The sequence below is a fragment of the Alosa sapidissima genome, chromosome 1, assembly GCF_018492685.1.
Source record: "Alosa sapidissima isolate fAloSap1 chromosome 1, fAloSap1.pri, whole genome shotgun sequence".
Lineage (NCBI taxonomy): Eukaryota > Metazoa > Chordata > Actinopteri > Clupeiformes > Clupeidae > Alosa > Alosa sapidissima.
Window position 1 is genome coordinate 9,975,942 of NC_055957.1, and position 27,672 is coordinate 10,003,613.

The 27,672-nt window shown below is 45.2% G+C and overlaps 1 protein-coding gene across 7 annotated transcripts in view; it reads right to left on the minus strand.

The window, feature by feature from the left end:
* The window catches only part of myripa (myosin VIIA and Rab interacting protein a), a 37,114-nt gene extending 10,560 nt beyond the window's left edge, over positions 1 to 26,554 (minus strand). For 5 of the 7 annotated variants that reach the window (XM_042089066.1, XM_042089092.1, XM_042089109.1 and 2 more), the window contains exons 1-7: positions 26,213 to 26,553; positions 25,537 to 25,735; positions 24,721 to 24,846; positions 15,216 to 15,437; positions 8,951 to 9,087; positions 2,413 to 2,493; positions 1,359 to 1,456 (exon numbers count right to left, since the gene is read on the minus strand). In XM_042089066.1, coding sequence (XP_041945000.1) covers positions 1,359 to 1,456; positions 2,413 to 2,493; positions 8,951 to 9,087; positions 15,216 to 15,437; positions 24,721 to 24,846; positions 25,537 to 25,538 — 666 coding nt within the window. In that variant the 5' untranslated portion in view covers positions 25,539 to 25,735; positions 26,213 to 26,553. Of the gene's footprint in view, positions 1 to 1,358; positions 1,457 to 2,412; positions 2,494 to 8,950; positions 9,088 to 15,215; positions 15,438 to 24,720; positions 24,847 to 25,536; positions 25,736 to 26,212 lie in introns of all 7 variants that reach the window. The other 2 variants (XM_042089083.1, XM_042089075.1) reach the window with 2 other exon arrangements.
* Between the last annotated feature and the right edge of the window lie 1,118 nt (positions 26,555 to 27,672).

Genomic DNA, 27,672 nt, shown 5'->3' on the forward strand with positions numbered 1-27,672 from the left:
GAGGCATTATCAGAGGTGATCAGCTGTAAGCCTCTGATGTGGCAGATAAGCTCATCTTAGCTCATGAAAGTCATTCACGTACTGATAAAGGCTCTGGATGTCATGAAGAAAATAGCCTGGTCTAATTACTGGTGGTCAGCATCAGAACCACTATCTGCCCGCTGACCCGACAGCTTGCAACCCTTACATCACTACCGCTGTTTAATGAGCGCAACTCAAGGAGCCAGATGCGGTTGGACCAATAACACTGTCAAAATGCATTCTACGTTTAGATGATTTATGACTGGTAGTTACAATCATTCCAATCTAAGGTATCCATAATTCCCAAGGCACCATTCCATAAAGCAGAGAATGTATCCCTCTATCGTACCACACTATGGTACAACATTCCTACTGTATACTTAACAAATAACTCCAAAGAGGATCGTTTCTATCACTATATCTTGGTCATCATGGCAAGCTAATTCATAGCAGTACCTAAAAAATAATGACGTTTTGTCTTGAGCAACTGAATGAGTTTGCATTGTGCATTTATAAAATAATCAACACAACTGGAGGCACAGCCAAATAGATCCATGTGTAACATATCACTCCGTACACTCTTTGAAATCTTCCACCATTATCTCTCCTTCTCTCTCCCTCCCTCTCTCCCTCCCTCTCTCTCTGCCTCTCTTCTTAAGTTCACTCATCCCCTACAGCCCCCATCTCCACAATCACCACTGGCCGTCTGTTTTCGGTTGACCAATCCGGCACCCTTTTTTCCCTATAATAGTCCATCTCCTAACAGCTAACATAATGGAAAACTTCCTGAGCTGTGTGAGTGCCTGATCCTTTAAGACTGCCCTCTCTGGGTTTGAACAGCAGACCCAATGTTACTGGACGCCTGCTCCTTTGAAACACGCAAGGGCCACCTGGCCATCAACAGTGCATTTGCAGTGCAACAGTGAATGCCAGGCTCTCTGGTTCTGTATTTTTAGAACTCCAGAATGAAAAACATACTCGTATTACACCTCCAAATATCCAAATATGGGAGCTCTTCTCACCTGGATATGAGACATTCACACCACAGTGCACAGAGTTTCTAATATTCTAACGAAACCAGAGATTGCATGAGGAAAAAAAGAGCTAACCAAAAGCAGGCTATTTGTACTGCTGCACACTGCGTTGAACATATTACTGTATATCCTTTTATATCATCATATGTTCATCATTGCCTTTGGATTACATATGGTTTCACCGGCTTTGCTCTCTGTTACAGTATTTGTGAATGAATTCTGTTAACAGCCGATTTCTGCAATTGACCAGCACAAAAAAACATTGGGGGAAAAACCATCTGTGGAAGAGGGAGACTGTCTTACTTGGCTGTCCGTGTACGTCTCGGCCTTGGTGATGGCCTCGTCTATGGCCTCCTCTGCAACCCGCAGCGCCACAGTGATCGTGTCCGCCATGTTGTGCTCTGGGCCAGAGAATGGGGTGGGGGGGGGGGGGTCAGTTGTGTTGAGTCAAAACAGAACCGATGAAGTGGTATAAAGGTTTCAGGGGAATACAAACACAATTTTATCTACATAATGATGAGGCAGTGCAAGCACCGCTCACCGACAGGAATTGAGTGCCTAATGTACACAAATGTATTGGAAGACAGGAGTAATTTAAAGAATGTGTCAATTGCTTTGCCTCACGGCAAACTACACCTGTGTTTTTCACAATATACAAGTCTCATATTTTACAACAAAATAAAACTCATGCACAAAACCAATCCACTGCATTTCTGTAGAAACGTACACCATGTAAGCATATGAGTGCATGTCTGCATTCAGGGGTTTGAGTCCAACAGAGAGGAAGTAAAGGATTTGCTTGTTTGCTAAACAAGAGGAAATCATTTAGACTCTGAACCTGTACACAACATTCTTCATATTCCTGACTGTAGTAGTCCTAAGAATACTAAGAATCCTGAGAAGAGTCCATAGGTTTAAAGTATGCTAACCTTGTCTCCTGATGATTGACTGATTTTATCACATGACGCTCTTTGCTAATACTCCATGTCACTCCAGTATTGATCTATTGATCTAATGGTCTTTATCAAAATAAATGGGTGAAAGCAAAGTGTATTGCATGAGGCTCTTTTTCATGGAGTCACAAAGCTTCACCAACAAATTATCTGTGATATTCAACCATTTCCTTGAATATCCTCACAATATGTGGCAAGCCTGAACAGAATGTGTTCACGTTTACTACATATTCCAGGTCTGAGGCTGAGAAGTTTAAGTGTATGTTGGCAAATGTTTGCAGCTGATTGGTCTGACAGAATGTTAGCTTTATTCAACAAACACATGGGCCACTGAGTCAGCCATGATGACACATGACTGCAGCAGGACTGGAGCAGGGCCGAGGGGGCCCATGTGTTCAACTCACCTTCGATCTGCTTGTAGAAGGCTGAGTCACTGTCACACACACTGCCCTCATTGCCAGTGCTCTCCGCGTATGTGCTCTCCTCTGCACACAGGCAAAAACAAAGGAGTGTCTCCGTTAGCAGTCATAAGCAATAACAACCTTAATACATGGCTAGCAGTCATAAGCAATAACAACCTTAAAACATGGCTAGCAATCATAAGCAATAACAACCTTAATACATGGTTAGCAATCATAAGCAATAACAACCTTAAAACATGGTTAGCAATCATAAGCAATAATAACCTTAATATCTTAATACATGGTTAGCAACGGAGAAACTCCAGCCATCACAGCTTCTTGGGAGCTGGGTGATTTCTTTGCATATAGAAATGAACTGGTGAAATTTCATGTAACACAGTTTCATGTGCCCCCAATTCATGAATCGCAATCCATTAATGCCTTCGTCATAAACATGTGGTTCTTTTGGTCATATCACAAACAGTGCACCAGCACAAAACAATAAACTAATGTAGTGGATTACCAGACACATGGGCCATTTCCACAGTATTAACGGTTCAAGCTGGAGGCGGAATGCGCTGCAATTCATTAGATTTCAAAAACCCACCATAGCTGCAGCCTTGGTGAGTGTGCATGCATCTGCTGCTGGCCAATGCCAGGAAATAATAAGATAAAATACAAACAAGATAGAGGCCTTTGGACAGGGATTAACTCTCCGGCTCAACACTACATTCTGCTGTCAATATAAACTCAATTTAAAAATTCCTGGGATAGAGTTTAACTCTATGTTACTATGTTATTACCCAGCCTTTACTCACACAGTTCTCTTACTGCCATTTGCCTCATCTTGAACTCTCTAATTCATTGACTTTTAAGTTTCGACTTCAATTACTCTGGCAATTTCCTTAAGCTTGACAGCACAACATGGGATTTGAATCCCACCTTGGCTGGATGAAGATTTGGCTCTAGAATATTAAAGTGAGGGGTGGGGGTGGGGTAACACCAGACAGCACAGATGGGAGGGCATACAGCTCAGCTGATGAGGATGGAAAGCGCATCGGAGATTTGTCCAAAAGATCCATGGCTACGGCAGACAGCTCCTCCTGTCAGGAGGAGGAGGACTGCGGGAGGAGGAGGGGTGTCTGATGTGGGAGTCCAGGGCACTTTCCCTGCTGCTGCTGCTGCTGCTGGACTTTGAGTTACTGTGCTGTGGATGTCACGTCCTGCTGTGTAACAGAAGCAGACAGTTTCACAGGGGGCAACATGAGGACAAATCTTGTGACGGATGAAATGTGACGCTGCAATATGGCTTTTCTGCCAGGTAGAGATGTCCCCAAAAAAAGATCTGTCTTTTCTTGGGTGATAACTGAAGGTCAAACATTTGTCTGTCATCGTTCCAAACAGCTTTGGGGAAATGGCATCACGGTAAAAAAACACCCATCTTTGGAAGAACATAAACACATGCAGTAAGCAGTCATTATCCTTCTTGTCATAAACCACACACACGCACACATACAGAGAGAGAGAGAGAGAGAGAGAGAGAGAGAGAGAGAGAGAGCAACACAATGGCTGACACAAGCTCCCTTGATATCAGTCTTCGAAATGACTTCCACAGTGTTCAGCAACACGGTTGTACACAGACTTGCAGGAGGCAGTTTCTATGGTACGACAGTTCTTTATGCTCAGTGTCAGTCCTGACATGCTCTATGCTGTTGCCAAGGCCATTTTCTTCATTCACATGCCTCCATATCGAGGGTTCACATACATCACACTGAGTCCTCCATTTCCTGTGCGATCCTCCTGCCGCCCTGGGATTCTAGCCATCACATAGCCTACAGCAAAAAGCCTCGGGGGAAGGCTTTGTGGAGGGGCCTGATATAAATGTGTACCGACATACCACAAGCCCAGGTGACCAAACAAACCCAGGATCTCTCTCTCTCTCTCTCTTTCTCTCACTCTCTCTCTCTCTCCCCCTTACTTTCTCTGTCTCTGTCTCTCTCTCTCCCACTCACTTTTTCTGTCTCTCCCTCATGCTGTGTACACAATATGGCACAAGAAAGTTGGGTGACCTCAAATGGCCTCTGTGAGCTAGCATTCAGAGGGACCTACTGTATGTTGAGGCTGAAGCAGCAAGTCCTTTGATGTGCTGAGGTCAGATAGCGTGAGTGCAGTGGCTCGAGGAGATGAAAAGAAGTGCTTTTGCTGATTTCACAAATGCACTAAAGTACAGGAGGAGTGGGGCGCTCCAGGCTATCTCTCCACAGCGGAGATGAGGATAACAGCATGGTAAAGGCTTATGACTATCTCAGAGAGAAATTGAAAAGAAATATATAAACATTTAATAAAAAATGCAGCCCTTCAGAGAGATGACTAGTTTGAGATGTAATCCTGCAATTCCTATCAAATCAGTTTCCGACTCTCTGCATCTGATGTTAGCACGGGCCAGACACAGTATGTGGGCTACTGGTTAGCACTTCGGCCCTCTAACTGGAGGGTTGCTGGTTCAAACCCCGACCAATAGGCACGGCTGAAGTGCCCTTGAGCAAGGCACCTAACCCCTCACTGCTCCCCGAGCGCCACTGTTGATGCAGGCAGCTCACTGCGCTGGGATTAGTGTGTGCTTCACCTCACTGTGTGTACACTGTGTGCTGTGTGTGTTTCACTAATTCACGGATTGGGATAAATGCAGAGACCAAATTTCCCTCACGGGATCAAAAGAGTATATATACTATACTATACTATACACAGTATGTGGGCCTGGGTCCAGGGTTATTGGTCTGCTGCTATCTCAAGCAGACTGCAGGAAATGGAATCCAGCATCAGATCAGCCTTGTTGATCAGGTGTTGAAGCGCCACGCCTCCAGCGCTGTCATATTTGCCAGGATGCCGCATTTCCCATCACACCGTGTCAGGCGCAGCAGGCTTGGGCAGGGCAGGGAAGGGCAGGGCAGGGCAGGGCAGGGCAGGGCAGGGCAGGGCAGGGCAGGGCAGGGCAGGGCAGGGCAGGGCAGGGCAGGGCAGGGCGGCTGGGTGTGCGCGAGCGATCTAATGAGGCCTGCGGACTGTGTGTGCATCCCAGTGCAGGGAGAGGGAAGAAGCACTGCAATAAGCTGCTGATGGTTGCAATAGACAACCATCACATCTGCACATCTTCAACACCTCTCCACAATTTATTAATATTACTAAAAAATGAAGCGCCTCACAGCCATCAACATAACAGCCATAAACTCATCTCACCATGCAGCACTAATCAGTCTGTCCCATAACGGACGCTGATCGTTTAGCATTCTGACTCACCCTGGACAATAAAAGCGCAGTTTATCGCTTTGCTGGAACACTGTATATGTTAAAGGAGGAGCGGGGTAGCAGAAAACGATCCATTAGGGGCCTTGTAAAATGCACACATGACCTTTTCTCCACAAACATGACTAATTCCCTTCAATCCCCTGTGCTGCTGGGCTGAGTAAATCCGGAGGCCGTCAGACAGAGGGGGCCAAGCCTGTGAATGCTCAACTTCAATGCTCAACTACTCACAATAACACAATACCACTGCACTCACACGTACAGAAGAGAACACACACACACCAACACATACTTTTACATGGCCAAACATGTGCACATATAGACAAATGCACAGAAGCACCAAACATTCCCACTATATATAGTGTGTATATACGTGTGTGTATGAGAGTCCGAGACAAGACCGAGTCTTTGAAGGGTCGAGACCGAGTCGAGACCGAGTCCGTTGGTTTTCAAATACAGTCGAGTCCGAGTCAAGACCGAGTCTTTGAGGAAGCAAGTCCGAATCGAGACTGAGTCCTTTAGGAGTCGAGACCGAGTCGAGACCAAGACCATAAAAACATGTCAGTTTTCATATTCATGATTTAATATCACCCCAATTAATAATCAACAGTTAGGCCCAGGCTTGGAATTTCACCATTTTAGGGGCAAGGCCACTTGGCCTTCAGTTGGGCATATTTGGTGGGGGGCACAAAGGCCACATGTCAGGGCACCAAGGCCAAAGTTAACTATACAGTAGTAGGCTATAAAAATAATCAAAGTTGTATTTAGCCTATTCACAGCAGTAGACCTGAATCACTGTATGAAACATTACAAAAACATGAAACATGACATATTACATAGAACTGTAAATCATCTGATCATCTAATAGTTAGATGTCTAGGCTATATTTAATATTTATATTTATTTTATATTTGGCCTGTTATGGAATGATGTATTGAACAATTTAAGCACAGCTCAGCTTTAAGAAACTGATGCAACCTTGATGCATGCTTAGCATTTTTTGATCATTAAGACTCCTTTCACAAACTCTTACTCAGCTGTATATCCTCTGATTTTAATATTTACCTATATCTAGGCAATATTTGTAACATTTATTTTGTATTTGGCCTGTTATGAAATCATGAAGAACGATTTAAACACATTTTGAAACCTAAAGACCAAAGTTAGAGACATGAATGTAGACCTTGCTGCAGATTACATTTTTAATTTAACTGGAATACTACATTAACGGAATACCGGAACGGCTTACTGTACAGGGGACTGCTTTACACCTTTGTGTTCGGTAAGGTCTGCTGTTTATTCTGATATATGGTTTGTCATGTATTGAACGAAGGGTTCGTGAAGTATTCCACCAAGATGAATGGGTAGGGAGATGGGTGTAGCACCTTATGTAGACGTTATGATTAAATTTAATTATATTATTTACTTTTCTCACGAACCGTTCACCACAGCAATTAGCGGCTAACATCGTTTAAAAGCTGAGAAAAAGCTCTTTCATGTGATGTGATACATGTGTCTGTGTGATGAGTAGGCTTAGCGATTGCGAGTATTTCAACTGAGAAGAATGGGTGAGTTTGGACGCACTTTCTGTCTTGCCATGCGCTGTCATTTTCTCCACTGTGTAAGACTGAATTAGTTTGTGCTGTGATGCTAAGATTATTTTGACAGGCTATAGGCTAAATAAAAATCGCTATTAAACGGACGCAAAGCAGAATATTGAAAGAAGGGGGCACCAAGGCCAACGCAAGGGGCAAAGACGTGGCCGCCGTGAAATTTCATTTTGATTTTTTTTTTATATGAACATAAAAAAATGCGTTGGTCTCGAGACCGGACTCGAGTACTACATCACTGGTATACATATATACATGCATACACACACACACACACACACAGCACTATATACGTCATTATGAAATGTACATACATACCGTACAGTACATGTACATGAAGAATAATACACAGTCACAGTCACAGAGACAAATACAGTATACTGCACATAGGCATGGATGCACACGCATATGCAAATGTGTTTAAGCGCGCGCGCACACAGCCACCCACATACAGTACATACACACACACACACACACACACACACACACACTCACACACAGAGAGAGAGGCAAATAGACAAACACACACACACACACACACACACACACACATACAGAGGCAAATAGACAAACACACACACACACACACACACACACACACACACACACACACATACAGAGGCAAATAGACAAATAGACAAACACACACACACACACACACACACACACACACACACACACACACACACACACACACACACACCAACCCATTATCTACTAATAGCCCCCTCAGGCCAATCTGAATATGTCAGAATGATCAGCTACTGACTGCTGCATGATCCTGGCTTTGAATTTGGCATGGGTGGCTGAAGACATTCACACACAGACACACACAGACACACACACACACAGAGAGAGAGAGAGAGAGACAGGGAGCAGAATTTAGATTTCAATCCCAGCCGGGAGGGTGGGGAGTTCTCCTGGCCCCAGCATCCATCCAGCTCCTGCTGCGTAATCTGGTGAAGTTGTTATGTGAAATGAAAGCCTGCGGGCCCTTAATCCTGTTCTCCCTGCACCACACTGCTTCACTCACACTCACGCCGGCAGAAAAAGCCCCCGATTCCGCCACCGCACTCCGGAGGGCGGGCCGACTGCAGGAGATATCGGCAAGCTCCAAGCACGGACGCGGCCGCATCGATACACATCCACACTCACTGTAAACAGGACCTCTCGCAGTGATACATCAGCGCCACTCACCCTGGCTTGTCGACATATTAGATGCGTACAAAAAAAATCCATGCTATAAAAATGTGTTTTCTGTACAAAAGAATGGAATGGCTTAACGGGTTCGGCATGATGCTCTGCGAACAGTAAGTGGTTTGAGACAAGAAATATTTTAAGCAGAAACTGTTTCACTGGTTCATTACCATGCAAATGCATGCATGGTGATATTAATCATATTACCCGTGTGATGCATATGCATATGTCTGGAGCATAAGCAATAATCCCTCCCCCTCCGCATATCAGGAAAAAAAACGTTTTTAATGTATGTGTGTGTGTGTGTGTGTGTGTGTGTGTGTGTGTGTGTGTGTGTGTGTGTGTATGTGTGTGTGTGTGTGTGTGTGTGTGTGTGTGTGTATGTGTGTGCGGTGTGTGTGTGTGTGTGTGTGTACGCATGTGCAAAGCACCTGTTAGTTCTGCCAGATTTCCTTGCTCTGCCGCATGCTTCCTGTACAGCGTCTTCAGCACCTTGGCACTCCCGAACCTCTTGAAGCGCCGACGCACATTATTATAGTACCACTCCAGGGACTGGGTCTTCAGCAGCCTACCAAACACAAACAGAGCAAATGAATTCACTCACGTGGCCTGCAAGAGCGAGTGAAGCGAGTGAGTCAAGGTGACCTTGTCCCATCATCCCCTTTAATCATTCAATTTGCTATTAATGTGCAGTTAAACATTTAATACTCTTTCAAGCTAAAAGGACTATGATAGATTGATTCAGCTGCTGACCATATTGCATACTGCAACTTTTGACAGGTCAAACTACTAGAAATGTTCACTAAAATGTATTTAGCAGGTGAAGATTGACATGGAATGAGCTGAAGACTGATAGAGTCTTCTTGACTTGAAGATGTCCTGACTAGCAAATATGTACATACATTTATGATGTGAGAATGCGCGCGCACACACACACACACACACACACACACACACACACACACACACACACACACACACACACACAGCATGTACCCTGAATATGGAGTGGCACAGTGCTAACAACACAAGCCCGGGGCCAGCAGTCCCTCTCGGGTAACCTGCTCATCTCTGACTCAGAGGCACAGAGGATGCTGTTTTTATGGCATTTCACTGCAGGCTAAAGCGTGACAGACAAAAAAACATACAATTTGTTTACCTACAGTAGCTCCATTTCTTTCAAATCAATTAAGGTCATCCAGCTGAAGTCCTATGGTCAGCAGACCAGTAGTCCCTTGGAGTACACACTTACATAACATGAGGGCAGCAATGGTTTACGCAGTAGGCTGATAGCGCATCAGCAGGGCTTATGACACAGCTAGGTCAAAGGTTAAACATGGCACCATCAAAGCAGTAGAACAGCCTTTTTGTGACCAGAGGTTTACCAGAGAGCAGCCTTGTGACGTAAAGCAAACCTCCTCGCTGGGCCCCTGGCATAAAGCGTTGTTGTTTTAATATGCCGCTGCGAAGAAAGATTAGGGCCATTCCCACCACTGATGCTATTTAGGGACTGCTGTCATTTGCTTCTCCAACTAATGAATGTTGTATAATGATTAGCTAAGTAATTTTACATTACTGGTCCTTAACAGAGGAAACACAGCATTATCTCAATCTCGTGACGCTGCCTTTTCCTCTTCTTCTTATTAGAGTCTGTCTAGTGCATGGCTAGGGCAAAATCTTATTGTGTTTCTGTTTTGTGTAAATCTAATGTTCAAAATTAGCGTTATGTTAAATAAAATAGCATATAATATAGTCCGTATTTGCCATTTATTATTATATTCAACTGTGCACTACAAGGCTTTCTTCCAATGACAAAAAACTCAGCGTCTGAACTAACACCAGTTGTCGATTGTCAATCTAACTTTGAGTCAATCCCAAAGTCTAAACACACATAAAGGCATCCGAACTGTTACCCAGGTATGCTCTGTGAGCTGCGTGTGCAGGTAGGAGGGGGTGTATCCCTGGGAGCTGTCGAGGCATAATTCATTCAGTGACACCCAGACTGGGCTCCTGTGAGCAGCAGAGGGAGTTGTGGGATGCTGGGCGGCGCGGTAAGTGGCACATCTGGAGAGGCAGCAGTGCTCTGATGGACAGATGGCAGTGAGTCAGTGTGACGGTGCTGCTCTCCAATCCGCGGCCGGCATCTCTAAAGCAAGACTGGCATTAGCAGTGAAAGCGTTGGTGTCTCTCTGCTGAGCAATTCCAGTCTGCTGTTCAGTTCAGGAGACAAATGGGGAGAAAAAAAGCAGATCCGTGCAAATCTGCTGTGCCTTTCTGTGTTGGTCATCGGCTACCTCACCGCACAAAATTGAAGATGTCGCTACAACACAGCTGACTAACCACGGGAAATATAAGAGCCTTCAGTGCACAAACCGAATTAGACCACAACAAAAAGTGCCATAAAGGAACCCAGAGAGAACGCCTTGGCAATAGCACATTAAACATGTTTCTGCTTTTATTTTAAAAACAAATTTGCATTTCCTAATGAGGCTATTACAATTTCAAACACAGGAAAGAGATGACACACGTCTCAAAAACAAAAGCTCCCGTGGGGTAAGCCAGGCTCAAACATGGCAACTCCATCTTCTGCCAGGGTTAAAGTTATTAGCGCTGAGATGTGTGATAAAAGCATGGCAACTCCATCTTCTGCCATGGTTAAAGTTATTAGCACTGAGATGTGTGATAAAAGCATGGCAACTCCATCTTCTGCCATGGTTAAAGTTATTAGCACTGAGATGTGTGATAAAAGCATGGCAACTCCATCTTCTGCCATGGTTAAAGTTATTAGCGCTGAGATGTGTGATAAAAGCATGGAGGAGGTGTCCCTCCTAAAGACGCATTGATTTGCAACTATGCTTGCCGTGTCCCTGGAGAGGCGTTGGTGTGGAAGAGAGAGGGTTGAGAGAGAGTGCCAGAGGAGGGGTTCTGAAGAACACGTATAGCTGTACGCTTTCTGGATAATCTTTACAGGGAGGGGGAAAATACATGCATCAAGTGAAAATGGATCTATTTCCAGCATAAAATGGCACTTGAGAATTGATTAAAAACTGAACATGAAAATCAGACCCCAACTATAGCTGGCACTTCTATATTCTTCTACCCCCCCACCTTCCTAACCCTCTCTCTCCCTCCCCCTCTCCCTCTCTTTCTCTCTCTCCAAATTCTAAATCCTGTATTCCGCTCAGTTCCTTAGCTGCCTATCAGAGCTCATCAGGAGCGCTGGCTTTCCCCTCCCTGCTTCTCTGGCTGTGGCAGAGCGGATCCCCGGGAGCCAGCCAGGGCTCCACTCCGGCTCAGCGCGCAGTGCGGAGAAATCAGCTTTTGCGCCTGCAGGAGTTGTGGGGAGGAGTAGCCAGCCAGCCAGTGCACTCCCCGAGATCTGCCTCCACACACCAGCAGCACACTGATCACCTTCATGTTAACTCGCTCTGTTACAGAAATACCATTCCCGCACTCATGTTTGCACTGATACAGAGCACATGCTTTTTTTTATTTGCATGTGTGTGTGTGTGTGTGTGTGTGTGTGTATGTTTTCCCTCTCTACTAAGATTGCCCATCGAAATGTAATCTCATTCACAAACATTCTCTCCATCTCAAACAAGAGGGGTGGTAAATACATAATTAATTCAGATTGGTTTGATGGTTAAATGACTTATGACACATCAGAAGGTATCAGCTATAATGGGCTTCTTCTTTCATTTCTCTCTATAATACTGCGGATGTTAAAGCGCACTAAGAGACTAAGGGCATTTCTGCACAACATACTAGGCTGCGACTCAAAGGTAAGTACAAGCCTTGTATTCAATATTTTATGAGCAAATTAATAAAGAATGTGTTTGTTTTCCTGCATTAAATATGCATATAAGCTAACTGCCTTTTTGTGCTCTGTTGTAAAATACAGGTAGTCCTAAGAGAAGGTGGTTGCTAAGGGGCAAGGAAGGACACATCAACCTATAGCGGTTTCATCTCCCCACTGTCATTCATCGACAATTCCCCCGTAATCAGCTATGGAGAATAAGAGGCAGCTCTGCATTCAGAGGGAGATTTATGCAGGCGGCGTCTAAATGCCTCTTCGGGGCTTTTCTGCATAGAAAGAGCAGTGGCATTTAAAATCGCGTTGCACCCTTTCCGGCCAGGTTTTTGGTAAAGGCCAACTCATAGGGGCATGAAGGCTGGACCATGGCACATGCTGGCTGGAATTTGTCTCCCAGAGCCAGAGGCAGCCGTACCTGAGCTGTGCTACAGGATTCTGTTTTCCACAGCTGTGGCTTCAACAAAATCTATAGACCCTTTCAACAATAAAAACAAAAACAATGCTTGAACGTTCTATTTGGGCCCCAATCTACTTCCTCTGCATTAAGATAACATATGGAATGTTAAAACGGAAGCCTTGTGGGGCCAACTATGATGCTGATAATGGAACTCTCCTGAAAGGGTCCATAAAATGCATTCCTTTATATGACAAGAAGAATTGTCTTAGACGAGAGAGCATAATGGTATAACTAGCAGATGAATATGAAGTTTCAAATCAAATGAATTCCGTGCTCAAATAGAGCTTCAGGACAAAGGAGAAAAGCATTACATTTCCATCACTGTGTGCACTAATTGTTTCATTTGATCTAGAAATGTGCTGAAGTATCATACACAGAGACATATAGAGATACACACACACACACACACACACACACACACACACACACACACACATACACACAGAAAGAGACACACACGCTGCATGAGAAATGGTTATCAGTCCAGTAATTGCGAACTGCTGCACATCAAAACTGAGATGAAAAAGCTATTTCATCAAAAAAAGTCCTGGCTCAGCCCTTCTGTCTTGTGCATGGCTATATCTGAGTTGTAAGCGTATCTGTCTCCAGCGCGGGTCCGGGCGAGTCCAAAACAAGCCTTAAATCAGCTTCTCATTATTCAGCAGGAGCCGTCAAAGCTGGGCAGCTCACCTCAGCAAACACAAGCTCATGCACATTAATGCAGCCCAGCCCAGATGACCACAAGAATGAAATACAAAACACCAGAGAGATCCACATAAATCCAAAGATGTGAGCCGTCATTCACACACACGCACGCACGCACGCACACACACACACACACACACACACACATGCACACACACACTGATATGAGTAAACACACACACACACACACACGCATAAATGTATATATGCCATATATCCATGTAAACACTAGGCAATGCAGACAACATTCATGACTTGACCATACAGAAATGGGTGAAAATCTGTGCATAAACACATAAAAGCACACATACTCCCCTTCCCCCCAACACACACACACACACACACACACACACACACACACACACACACACACTTTTACGCAACCCAGGCAGATGACCACAGGAACAAAATTCAATACATAAGAGACTTAAAAGCAAAGATGCCTACAGTCACTGTTCAGACACATTCAGTCTAACACACATTGCCCACCCACATACACAAGAGAAACCACACAAACACACTCTTTCTTTCTCTCCATCTCTCTCTCTCTTATACACACCCGTGCACAAAAACAGACAGGGACACACTCTCTACCTCTCTCTTTCACACACACACTCACACACACACAAACAAACAAACAAACACACACACACACACACACATAGCTCTTACCTCCTCCTAGTCTATTTTGCTCCATCCTTCGGGCTGCCTCTTCAAAGCATCTATCTAAGGACGCAGCCCTGTCTTGAGTGCAGCCTGTAGGCTTGACCTGCTCTGTGTGACGTGCAGCCTCAGCAGCAGCCTCAGCAGCAGCCTCATTAGCCTTTAGCAAGAGAGAGCCCCGCTGACAGCTCGCGCCTGGACTCTCTCCCTGTCTGAGTCCTCGCACTCTCTGCCTAATCTGCTCATTCAGAACAACATGACTGGCAGCTGTACTGTAGCATTAGCACTGCCTATCGCCGGCAGCAGAGGCGATCAGTCACACTCTCTCTCTCTCTCTCTCTCTCTCTCTCTCTCTCTCTCTTCCTCACTCTCTCTCTGTCTCTCTCTAGCCTCTCGGAAGACTGCTGCACACATGTACACACATGGGGACAAATGGAAGTCCACATATATACACACTTCCGCTGTTCACACACACACACACACACACACACACACACACACACACAGGAAGAATAGAAAGATTGGAATACACACGCACATCCACAAACACGGAGGGGAGCGGAGAGTGTGTGTGGAGTGGACACACTCCTCAATCATGTTAGGAATACATACGTCAACAAACTGACACACTCATACAAACACACACACACACACACACACACACACACAGAGAGAGAAACAGACACATTACACACCCACTGTCTCTACCTTGCACACACATATACAAATGTACTCACACAATTTGCATGCACACGCACTCGCAACTCTATGCATGCACACATCCGTGCAAACACACATTCACCTTGGCAGACACGTGTATTGCACACACAATACTCTCCATACCTGCACACGCATGCTCTCCCCCTCTCTCTCTCTCTCTCTCTCTCTCAAACACTCCCTCTCCTAATCTCTCTCTCTCACTCAATCTCAATCACTCTCACTCTCACACCGCCGAATATGCTCTCACGGACATGCTTGCACACACACACACACACACACACACACACACACACACACACACACACACACACAGAAGAGCGGCGTCGTCGGCACTAACCTGCTCTTCTGGCAGGCGGAGCAGAGCCAGGCTTTGTCCCTCCGGCTGTAGGTGCAGCAGCACTTGCACACGTTGTACTGGCAGTCCAGGCAGGGCCGCTTGGGGTTGAGCAGGAAGGTGAAGGGCGCACAGCAGCGGATGCAGCAGCGCTCGTTAAACCTGTGCTGCCGAGACAGCAGCGTGCACCGGCTGCCCTCCGCGTCCAGCTCCTGCTTCATCTCACTGACACAGCCCAGGGAGGAGAGGAGTGGGAGCAGGAGAGGGGGAGGGGGTGGAGAAGAGAGGAGAGAAGAGAAAGGGGGAGGAGAGAGAGAGGGAGGGAGGGAGAAAGAGAGGGAGGGAGGGAGGGAAAGAAAGAGGTCGGGATGTAGAAAGGAGAAGAGAGACAGACAGAGGGAAAGAGAGAGAGAGGGCAGAGTACACAAGAGGAGAGAATGAGAAGAATGGAAAGGAGAGGAAGAGAGAGAGAGAGAGAGAGAGAGAAAGCACAAAAGGTGACAAGGTAGTGAGTGATGACGTCATAAACGGCATGTTTAAAACCCCCCCTCATGTTCTGCTGTAATTGGGAGCTCCTCTGAGCAAGGAACCATCTAATGTATTCTGACAGCATACACTTGAACAGCTGTGCGTTGCATTAGAGTAGCGACCCAATGACCAGGGCTACACCAGGATACCATTAAAATTCCATCTCTCAGGAGACACGCAAAAAAAAAAAATCATCTCTAAACAAATCTGGAGATTCTCTTAATGGTGAGTTGCTACGGCCACTGGCAGAGCCCCGCAGACACTGAGATGCCTGTGCTGCTCCACTGGTGCACCAACGCCGAGGGACACACCACTCACCCATGTTCTGAGTCAGGTTAACTAGAGCAGTGTTTCTCAAAGTGTGGTCCGCAAGCTAGCCCAAGTGGTCCGTGAGCAGACGTGGTAAAATATAATATAGATGAGTTGTTTGCAATACTGAACTAACTTGTATGTAAATCCAAACATTTCTGCAACACTGCCTATGTAAGCCATGCCAGTTGAAATATATTCATATTAAACATATGAATTCTCTGACACAATAAGCAAGGTGCAAATACAATCAAAGTGGTTCAGTGAGTAGGAGGCTTATTGTGTAATTTACTGTTGAAGTAGGTCTACTTTATTTGTTTTAGCTAGGTGGTCCGTGAGGCTTTTTTTTATTGATTAAGTGGTCCTTGGTCTGAAAAAGTTTGAGAAACACTGAACTAGAGGAACCGCACCACTCACCCATGTTCTGAGTCAGGTTAACTAGAGGAACCGCACCACCACTCACCCATGTTCTGAGTCAGATTAACTAGAGGAACCGCACCACCACTCACCCATGTTCTGAGTCAGATTAACTAGAGGAACCGCACCACTCACCCATGTTCTGAGTCAGGTTAACTAGAGGAACCGCACCACTCACCCATGTTCTGAGTCAGGTTAACTAGAGGAACCGCACCACTCACCCATGTTCTGAGTCAGGTTAACTAGAGGAACCGCACCACCACTCACCCATGTTCTGAGTCAGATTAACTAGAGGAACCGCACCACTCACCCATGTTCTGAGTCAGATTAACTAGAGGAACCGCACCACCACTCACCCATGTTCTGAGTCAGGTTAACTAGAGGAACCGCACCACTCACCCATGTTCTGAGTCAGGTTAACTAGAGGAACCGCACCACTCACCCATGTTCTGAGTCAGATTAACTAGAGGAACCGCACCACTCACCCATGTTCTGAGTCAGGTTAACTAGAGGAACCGCACCACTCACCCATGTTCTGAGTCAGATTAACTAGAGGAACCGCACCACTCACCCATGTTCTGAGTCAGGTTAACTAGAGGAACCGCACCACTCACCCATGTTCTGAGTCAGATTAACTAGAGGAACCGCACCACTCACCCATGTTCTGAGTCAGATTAACTAGAGGAACCGCACCACCACTCACCCATGTTCTGAGTCAGGTTAACTAGAGGAACCGCACCACTCACCCATGTTCTGAGTCAGGTTAACTAGAGGAACCGCACCACTCACCCATGTTCTGAGTCAGGTTAACTAGGGGAACCGCACCACTCACCCATGTTCTGAGTCAGATTAACTAGAGGAACCGCACCACCACTCACCCATGTTCTGAGTCAGGTTAACTAGAGGAACCGCACCACTCACCCATGTTCTGAGTCAGATTAACTAGGGGAACCGCAGCAGAGAGCCTAGTGCAGCCTAGTGTGTTTGTCCACCAGGGTGGACAAACACAATCTTCTATAATCACAACACAACACAACAAACCCACCTGCCACTGTTCATTAATTACTTAATTGCCGGCAAGATCGAATTACATAATTAGTGTTTTAATGGCTGACCAATTGTACGGGAATTATATGACAGTGAGAGAAAGAAAGAGGGATAGAGGGAGAGAGGGAGAGAAAGAGAGAGGGAAGGAGTGAAAGAATATATGATTATTCCGTTCCAATGAAAGGTTCAGCAGAGGTCTGTGGATACAGTAAATAATGCATTGCATGCTCCCCTCTGCAGTCACTTAGACACTGCTAGAGCTATGTTTACTCTGCATGCTATAACAGCGCTCTCATTAAGGTAAAACAGGGAAGGGAGAGAGGGAGAGAGAGAGAGAGAGAGAGAGGGAGAGAGGGAGAGAGAGAGGAGAGAGAGAGAGAGAGAGAGAGAGAGAGAGAGAGAGAGAGAGAGAGAGAGAGAGAGAGAGAGAGACCTGGGTAAGGTGTGCTTGCATCACTGAAGTCCTTAATGGTGATTACAGTGAGCATTGACTGATTGGGTTCGCTGAGCACTGCAGGATGTAGAAGGGCATAGGCTAATCTCACCAGATTACAGGGAAAGATAGGGGAAATAGACATGAGTGAATGCAGATTACACAAACACCCAAGACACAACACCAGGAATAGCTCATACTCAACCCTGGATAATATGACAATGTACCAATACGAATAATACACATGCAATTACTTGTGCTCTATGTAATGTTTCTAATCAATATACATGATCTGTGTAATGTATGTGAGGTCGATGTCTGTTTCACAAACTTGCACGCATTCAAACACACACACACACACACACACACACACACACACACACACACACACACACACGTGTGCCTGCCCTGCTCCTATTGATATCCTCCTCAGCTCAATATTTCTGCATAGGAGAGATCAGCTCAAGTCTTGGGCATGATTCTAGGCCAGCGCAGGGCGTCTGTGCCAGGTCGTGTGTGTGTCTGCTGGGCAGGCCGCAGTGAAACACATGCCACACCGCAGGAGCCTGTGCAGGTGAGGGGAGCAGAGCAGGCAAATAAGCAGAGCTAAAGGCCTGGTTCAAGGGCCCTGGGCAGGAAACAGACCAACGCAAAATATCTCTGTTCAAAGTTACGACACCCACCAACTAAATATGAGACAAATACAGCTATGAAATGCTACACTATTCCCTAAAATTTCCCTTAGGATTAAATAAAGTATCTATCTATCTATCTATACACTATTGGATGATATACAGTACATTCTACAGTAATATAGTGGGAATATCAAACCAAATTGTTTAACGTGTAACTGCAAATTTAATGCTGTATGCTATAATGCATTTATTATCAAATATACATTTTATTGGTATGTAAAACTCAATATTTCGGCATATTAAGGCATACCAATTCATGCAACAAACAATTCCAAAATGCTATACCATCATAAATGCAAGATTTGCTTCAATTGGTAGTAGAGTGAAAATTAAATCCCTGCGGTTTTGTCGATGTGGGTCTCTGTCTTATTTTGTCCACCAATGTTCTTCCCATAGCAACTCCCGATGCACTGTGAGCCTGTCACCGTGATTAATGCTCATGTGCCAACCCTAATGTTATACTGCTATATTTCAAAGACTTTTGCAACATTGCAGCAGCATTACAATTCATATTCCCCTGCCACCAAGCACGTTTGGTGCAACTGTGGGCCCAGAGTTGGGGTGGAGAAGTATTAAAACTCGCGAGCCTGTCACTTGTGGCCATTTCAAAGAGAGGGAAGGAATAATGAGGTTGCGAACAAACCAGCAAGCCGCTGCAAGAGAGGAGCCGCACTGTAAAGTGCCTCTGCACACAGGGATTTTAATCTCCCACTGCTGCCCGTACCATTCGGCTATTAAAATCTGGTTTCAAACAGTGCACAAATAGCCCATAGAGAAGGTCACAATAGCGAGTAATCTTAATCTCACAATGAGGCCTCTGTCCCCTCCCCTCCCTTCCCTACCCTCATCCACTACTATTGCAAATGGTTTTTTCCCACTTTTTACTATCAACCAAATGATTTGGTGAAACTGAACTGAACCGGTGCGGGTGACTGAATACAGTGTTACATTGGAATAGAAACGACTCAGGAGATGTCACTGCCTGTGTCGACCTTTATAGCAGGCACCAGTTCGTTCGTCCACTGAGAGCAGGATGTGAATTGAGTTACAAGGAGTGTGCGTCTGGCTGGTGAGCAGGCTGTGTAATTGCGCGGACAGTGGCCCATGAGAGAGCGCTCTGGGTCTAATTTTACGGCTAATAACATTTACACATCATTCGGCACGAACAGCAGCGGGCATATTCTCTCGACTTTGACTTTGAGGATACGCGCTGACCCACTGAGACACGGCCCCCTCCGACCCCGTAAAAGGTTGAATGACTCACAACATCGATAGTACGCACAAAGGGCTGTTAGAGGAACTGCAGAGCGAGATTGTGGACACATCTGAATTCAGACTTCATCGGCCAAGAAAAGTGACAGATATAACAATGAACTTGGGAAATTCACCAAGGCACGCGCCCTCCAGAAATTGAACCTGTGGGTGTGGGCTTTGCTTGCGTGGCACACTGCTTCCGTTGAGCTGTTGTAGCATCACCAAACCAACACATCGCGGCGGACACAAGAGTGCACTGTGCTGATCCGTCTTGGCACTGTCTGCACTTTCTGTTAAATTGACTCGAGTGGCAAAGCCAATTACACACGGATGTCATGCTTGTGCAAACTCCAAACCAAAAGTCCGTTTCGGACTAAGTTTGGGCGATTCATCATTACTGCTGTACATCATGTGTGTGACCCCTTGAGTGCCATTGTATGGGAACTCCAACAGACAGCGTAACTGCTTCACAGTTTGGCACAGCTCATGCAAACAGTAGAGCAATTATAAAACACGCCATCTGCCTGACTATTTGAGTCAATTATATTTGAAACATGCAAGCATGTCTGGATTACACAGGAAAGTCCAGAGGCTTTAATCCTCATGGGTCCTTTTTAATAAAAACAAAGTAGAGAAGCCTTTGTCCATGCATGGATACCCAGCAAAACAATCGAGGTGTATAGGCTAGTGTTCACAGGCCTGAGGATGAGATGTTGGAGACTGAAAAAAAAAACAATTGTTCTTTTCGCTTGAAGGGTCACATTTATTATTGGAGAGCTCAAGAGACTGTCTAGCCACTCCCACTTTTATGGCAGCCTAAAGTTGTCACTGCTTCTTCTGACTCTTAACTCTCACTTTCTCCAAACACACACACCCACACACACACACCCACACACACACACACACACACACATACACACACACACACTGAGGCTTTTCACACATACACCTATCTCTGTCACATAGTGAGTACAGTCAGTGCATCCTGAAAACTGCAGTCAGAGTTGATGGATTTACGACGACACAAGCAGAGAATGGAGCCTCACGTGTCTGTCTGGCTTGTTTGGATGTGAACACTCCAGCAAGAGCCAACACACACACACACACACACACACACACACACACACACACACACACACACACACACACACACACACATACACACACACACAAAGTGGCTTGTTTGGATGTGAACACTACAACAAGAGCCAAGTCTATTCACAGACACACACACACACACACACACACACACACACACACACACACACACACACACACACACACACACACACACACAGTGGCTTGATTGAGATCACAACCACACATGTGCCCATGCCTATGCAACACATCTGGGCATGTGTATTTACTGCTGCACAACAGAGAGATTAGCTCCAGTCCCGAAAGCATTGTGGAATTAAGTTCATTAGGAACCCGCAAGGCTGATTCCATTTGCTGTGACTGATGATAACTCGGAATGCTTTTGGGAAACTTAGTAACCCCAATCATTAAAAGGAATCAATCAATCAACCGCTCTGAAGAAAGGCATTGTTATCAGTGCCTGTGCTAAAAGAGGTTTTTCAGTAGAGTCTGTGCCTGGGCAGACTACTGGCCCTCTTGCTCAGCGCCGTGTGAGAGACTAATTTCTCCCCAGCAGAGAGGCCCTGCCCAGGCTGATGATAAGGGGGGGGCATTAGAATCTGTTCAGCATTGCCCTCTGTGGCTCTGTAGAGTCTGCATAATGGCTACAGTTTTGCATAAAACTCATTTAAAAACAGTGAGCATTTCACTCCAGCCAGTTCTGTTAAAAGCCTTTCAGAGTGGCGGCTGGATATCATTCTGGAAATGCTGTCCTTCGTCGTGACCCTACTCCTTTGACTGCTTTAGGTCACTATCTATGCCATCGGTGACTACTGAGCTAACTTAAGTCTTATTTGTGCACCAAGCCATAGGCATATGATGATATGGACACTCTCCCTTCTGCCTCATCTAAAAACACTGCTGAGTCACGCCGAGATAGTAATCCCCACCGCTTGGTAAAAGCCAAACAAGTTCCGCCAATTTACTACGGCCATGTGTGAGCGCTCGGTTTTGTGTGTGCCCATAAAAGAGATGCAGCTTAGCTCGGCAGCATTCACAATGGACGACTGGACCCGTGCCTGCCACGCCACGCCACGCTCCACCATCTGTGCAAACTGGGAAACCGCTAAATGTACTTGCACACCCACACAGCCTTAGACACAGCTTGGAGCGGTCACCCCACGCATACCTACGACACAAACACAATTTCTGACCAACTCCACCCATGGTTTATTGCACATGACTTCCACTGCTGTGTGCATTTGCACATTGGTATTGATGCCTGGAGGGGCCCTGGGTCTGTCTGCCAAAACTTCTGAGTTTGTTCGAAGAGCAATATGTTTTGGCAGCACAAAACATGGACCACTACAGTAACAAATATAGAAGGCAGAGACCCTGATAATGTGCAGAGGATGGGTCATTATCGGTGACAAAGCTGTTCTTTCTAGCATAGATATCATATCAGGCGTTCATCAGAGCTGAGTACCTCTTCAAATATATCCGTCGTCCAGTCAGAGCTCAAGGAGCTTCCTTGTATTTTTCCCCTTAATCAGACACATCGCTCTCATCCCTGTTTTATATTCTGTGCCACTCCGAAAGTGTCAGACAGGAAATTGAAAAGCTGGATGCATGCCGCTGACACACACTTGGGAAATCGAGGAGAGCGAGCCGGGTGAGATCCCAAACACACAGCGTCTCAGATGAGCTCCTTTAGACCTGCCAAACTGCTGCTGTCTGTAAGGGTCAAATATAACCAGCCTTCTCTCACAGTCTGGATGTGTAAGCCCATAAAGCAATATTCAACATAACTAGAAGGAAACTATATGGCTTCACAGTCAAAATGTGAGAGCATTTCAAATAGTGTTATGTTATGCTGATCAGTTCAATGGCCGTATCAGACATGCAGACATCAGTAGATACTGTGCTAAGACCGGAACAGAGTGTGTTTTGAGGCAGATAAAGCCAGTGATGAAAAGGGCTTGAGTGAACAGCAGAGAAAAAAAAACATTGATGTTTGGCATCCTGAAAAATGCACTTCTGAGAAGCCACGCTCCCCTCTGAGTGTTAAAAGGGTTTTCCGTGCCAGTGCTGACAGCTTGCTTGATATCAGTGCAGCAAAGACAAAACCACTAAGTACCCAGGACTCGCTTTACAATTCTGGCAGCGGCTCAGATGACCTTATACACACAGTTAACGGGAACTGAGCAGGAAGATCAACAAGCTATGGCCAGTCAGTTAGCCTCCGCTTGCTCTCAGAGATCCCTGGGTAACATGGTCAACAGCGTCATTAAGGACTTACTTACAGTAACTTGGAATCCTTTTCTGTGGAGAATTACCCATAGTGTTTTCCCAGGGATTGACCCTGGGTTATGTTTTTTTTTTTGTTTGAGGACATTTGAGTAATGTCCTCTCCAAATGTACAGCATTATTTGTGCACTGCTTAAGAGCTTTCTAACCAAAGCGATTTCAATTTGCCCAACTCTTGCCCACAGTCTGCTACCTACTACTGCAGGACTAAATCTATTTAACTGTTAACAAAATCAGTCCTGGGCTGTTCACGCAACAGAGTGACTGAGACTGTGTCACTGACTGAATTACTCCACTAAATAAAGTTTCCATTAAGTGTGCGCAGAAGTGTAATTATGCCCCACTGCGACACACATTTGATTTTGAGGTAAAAGCCAACGTCACAAGGTCTGAGTCTGAAAATGAAAGAGATGGCTTACTGAGACGCAAACAACAGCATCGGTCAAATGCAAGACTAACTCCTTTTTATAAAGGCTCTTGTTCCCGGCGGATTATGGATTTCGGCACCTGGGCTTCTCTGGAGGTGCTATTTACAGCTGGCCTCGGCTTGTTTACTTGTCTGCTTTCCTTTGTCTCGCCTAGGTTTAACAACAAGACTAACACCCTACCAAAAATCCAAATTTCACAAAATAAACCCATTTCATAAGAGGGGGGAGAACAATGAGATTAGCTCAGTGCTCACATACACCAGTCACTGGTCAATAAAGGAGCGGGATATTGTGCTGTATTCAGACAACTATTTATTAGGGAATCAGACCATCTGTATCACTCTTTTGTCCTCCTTACACAAGTGATCCTCAGAAATATTGTCACTACAGCAAGTTCTATTTCTGTCTGAGTCACCTAAACAAGTTTCCATTTCCTGCAATTATGTGTGCCCCTGGAGAACTACCTCGTTGCAAAACCACACCCCTAGTCTCACTGGTCAGTGTTGCGTCCAGTGTTCACGGTGAATGCACAGTGATGTACACCTCTCTGCATTGTTACTTCACAGGCTGCTGACACAATATGCATTCCGTATTAACAATGGCTGTTCTTGAAGCAATTTGTTGAGAGATTATGGGAAATGACCCAATGCCTAACAGGAAAGGGAAGGTCTTCCTGTCCCTTGTTTTGGAATACATATTAAGAAAGGGGAGGCCTGGGAAATATCCCCTTTGCTGCACTCTAGAAATACTTGAAATGCCAGACACCGATGCAGTGGATGGGGAATAGAGACAGGTATAGACGATTCTGTCATCATGACAGCATCACAGACACGATGCTGCAGCAACACTGAATGAATGAGTCATTTCCAAACATCCCAGTGATTAGATTAGGCACCACACTGAGAGCAAGAATGACAGTGATCATAGAGAAAGGCCCAAACACAGTGTCTTCTTCCCTCCCACACGCAGCATGTGACAGCGGGACACAAGTGCGTCCGGAGAGGATGACTCACCTGAGGCGCGCCTCCTCCTTCTCCCTCAGCTTCATGTCCCTCTGCACCACCTGCAGCACGTGCTGAGCCTCCGCCTCCGACAGCCCCGACAAGTCCAGCTTGCGGCCCATCTCTCCGGCCTCCGACCTGGCTCGACCGAGGGGGGTCGAGTGGAGTGGGGTGGAGAAAAGTGGTCAGAAACACAAAGCCAGTTAGTTTAAGCTCATTCACAAAACATGGAAGGCCTTGGATGCCAAAATGATTACTGAGATCATGTGAAAAGACTAATAGGAAGGCTTTTGAGTGGTAACCATAGCGTTGTGCCCTACTCTTGTAGAAACTAAACAGGGCTGGTAGTACTAAGGAAGACAATAAGCTTATAATAAATTACACTGAATACAATATGATGCATGAGAGAACAAAGTCACTGTCTGCAATGACCCTGCTGCTGTTCATTAAGTGTGTGTGTGTGTGTGTGTGTGTGTGTGTGTGTGTTTGTAGAAAAAATGCACATGATGTTCAAAGCATATAATGAAGTAGACAAATGTTTTCAACAATGGAGCCAAAATGGGTCACCAAGTGTTATTGTTGTTGGGACATGTCAGAATCCAGACTAGAAACAGATAGTAATGGCCTACATACTTTTCTGAAGTCAAATATTTCTGTTTTAGAATGCACAGTAAATAAGATAGGCTATGATTGAATCATATTTTTCAGCTTGAACCTGCAGGTGTAACAAATATGGTTTCAGCATATTAAAAGATGTAATTTCTCCCCCAAACCAATTAATTTTGTCCCCACAAAAAAACATTGTGCAAGTGCAAAAAAGCCACTTACATAAGGGTGCTAATCAGAATGCAGCAAGTGGATTACAAGCAGCAACTGTATTGTCACTTTCACGGAAAAATTGGCAGCCTGTTCAGTGAAATGCTCAGAATCTGTTGAGCCAACACCGCCAGCAGAGAGCAAATATCGTTCATCCCCGGAGCATACAGTAACTACAAATGGTATCCACTCTTGTAGCTTCTGCCACTGTCTGTAGACATGAAAAGAAAAAGAACAGCTGTCTCTGTTTTTAAAAGACGCCCCAAATGTCTCCCAAGGCAGAAAAGCTCCAACATAGCTTGCCAATGCCTCACCGTGGCAGTCAATACAAACAGCCTCAGCATCATGATTCATTCTTCTCTGCCTCTGTCTCTTTCTCACACACACACACACACAGACACGCGCGTACTGCAGTTCCTAGGTTGTCGCTGAAGGTGATGACCGAGAGAACATTACCATACATTCAACAAATCCTTATGTCGAAATTTAGGCTAGCACAAAATCTTCTTCAACGCGATATGATCAAAAACATACAGCCCTCGCACGTATTAGTGTATTTTAATGTAGCAAGCGAGGGAGACCATTATTACACTTCCCTCAATGACAAGAGAGACGTTCAGGTGGCAACCACGGAGTTTTGTGTAGACGACTAGTTAAATTGTAAATAATGTTGGTAGTCAAACCTTACCTGACGCCTTCCTTAGCCGCTTGCAAATCGACCCGTGATAAATGTGATCCGTGTGTTCTGTCAATGGACAGTTGTGCGTTAACGACCCACAAAAAGCCACGATTATAGGCTATTGGTCGTCTATTCGGTTAAATCCACGGTCCCTCCAGTCCTTACAAACCCATACTGTATGTTCCGTTTTCGCATTGACTACCTGGACAGTTACAGCTCAACCCCAAGCGTGGTCCTTGCCTGGTCAGTTTAGTAGATTAGTCAGCGCACCTGACCAACTAGCACTGCAGCCGACCTAGACTTCAATGGTACCACGTTACCCTTGGGGGACCACATCTGCTTGCCCGACCGACTTCCCGTGAACTGAACACGGGGGTCATGTGAAAGGATGGCTGAGAATTTAAAGAGTGGAAGGCGGTGTAGCGGAAAGCGCAGAGAACCTGTTAATAACTCAATTGAAAGTTCTCCTTTTTTGTGGCCCACTACAATTCCAGATTTCTTTCTTATAAATATTTTGTTTTGTAATTTAGGTGTCATTTATGGTTGAACGAGGTAATGGTCGAATTTAACATCTGTTCTGCTTTAGCAGTCCGAATCTGAAACCCTATAGCCTATTCAGGCAAGGGGCTGAATAAGGCTATAATAGCTTACCTCTATAGGCAGTGGGGAGGTAGGAAGCAGGGCCGACTCAGGGGCCATCCAAGCAGTTTTGCCCACCCAAACAAAGTCAAGGTTTTTTTTTTTTTTTTTTGAAGTTGCGCATCTATCTGATGATGCCTTTAAGGAAAACTGATTTTTCACATAGATCTCTGTTTCTCAAAGTCACTGAGTTGTCAGTACGGAAAAATCAATCGTGATAGCCTACCTAGCTCGAGTTACACTGTAGCCGCCTGGTTACTCTAGCTGTTGGCAGAGATGGGCAAAATACATCAAAATATATTTTAAATAAAATATCAAATAGGCCTTGTCTATTTTAAGTGTATCAAAATACACATTATCCACACCATGTATCAAAATAAAATAGGCTATAGTTTTGAAATGTATTTTGAAAGTACTAAACATACTTTTTAAAGAGAGCATGATATCACTTTGCAAGCCTTCCATATGTATTTACTATTTAATATATTCCTTCAACAGTACACTGACACTGTTGATTAAGTGGACAGTGTTTGAGAGCAACAGCTTTTCTCTGCCTATAGGAGACATGCCATAACCTGCAAATAGTCAACAGATGAACTATTCTGACCTGCCAGTTACATCTCATAGCCTAAATACTGTATCAGAGACACACTCAAAAAGTCTTGAACTGAACTTGTCAAGTGTTACAAAGTGGAGCCAAGTCTCTGACATCGTCAATGCATGCCCAGATTGAGCAATGTTGCAGAGCAACCACATAACCGGTTGATGATTAAAGTCCTCAAGAAATTTGAAGTTGGTATAAGAGGGAGTGTATTGTGTGTTTGAGCAAC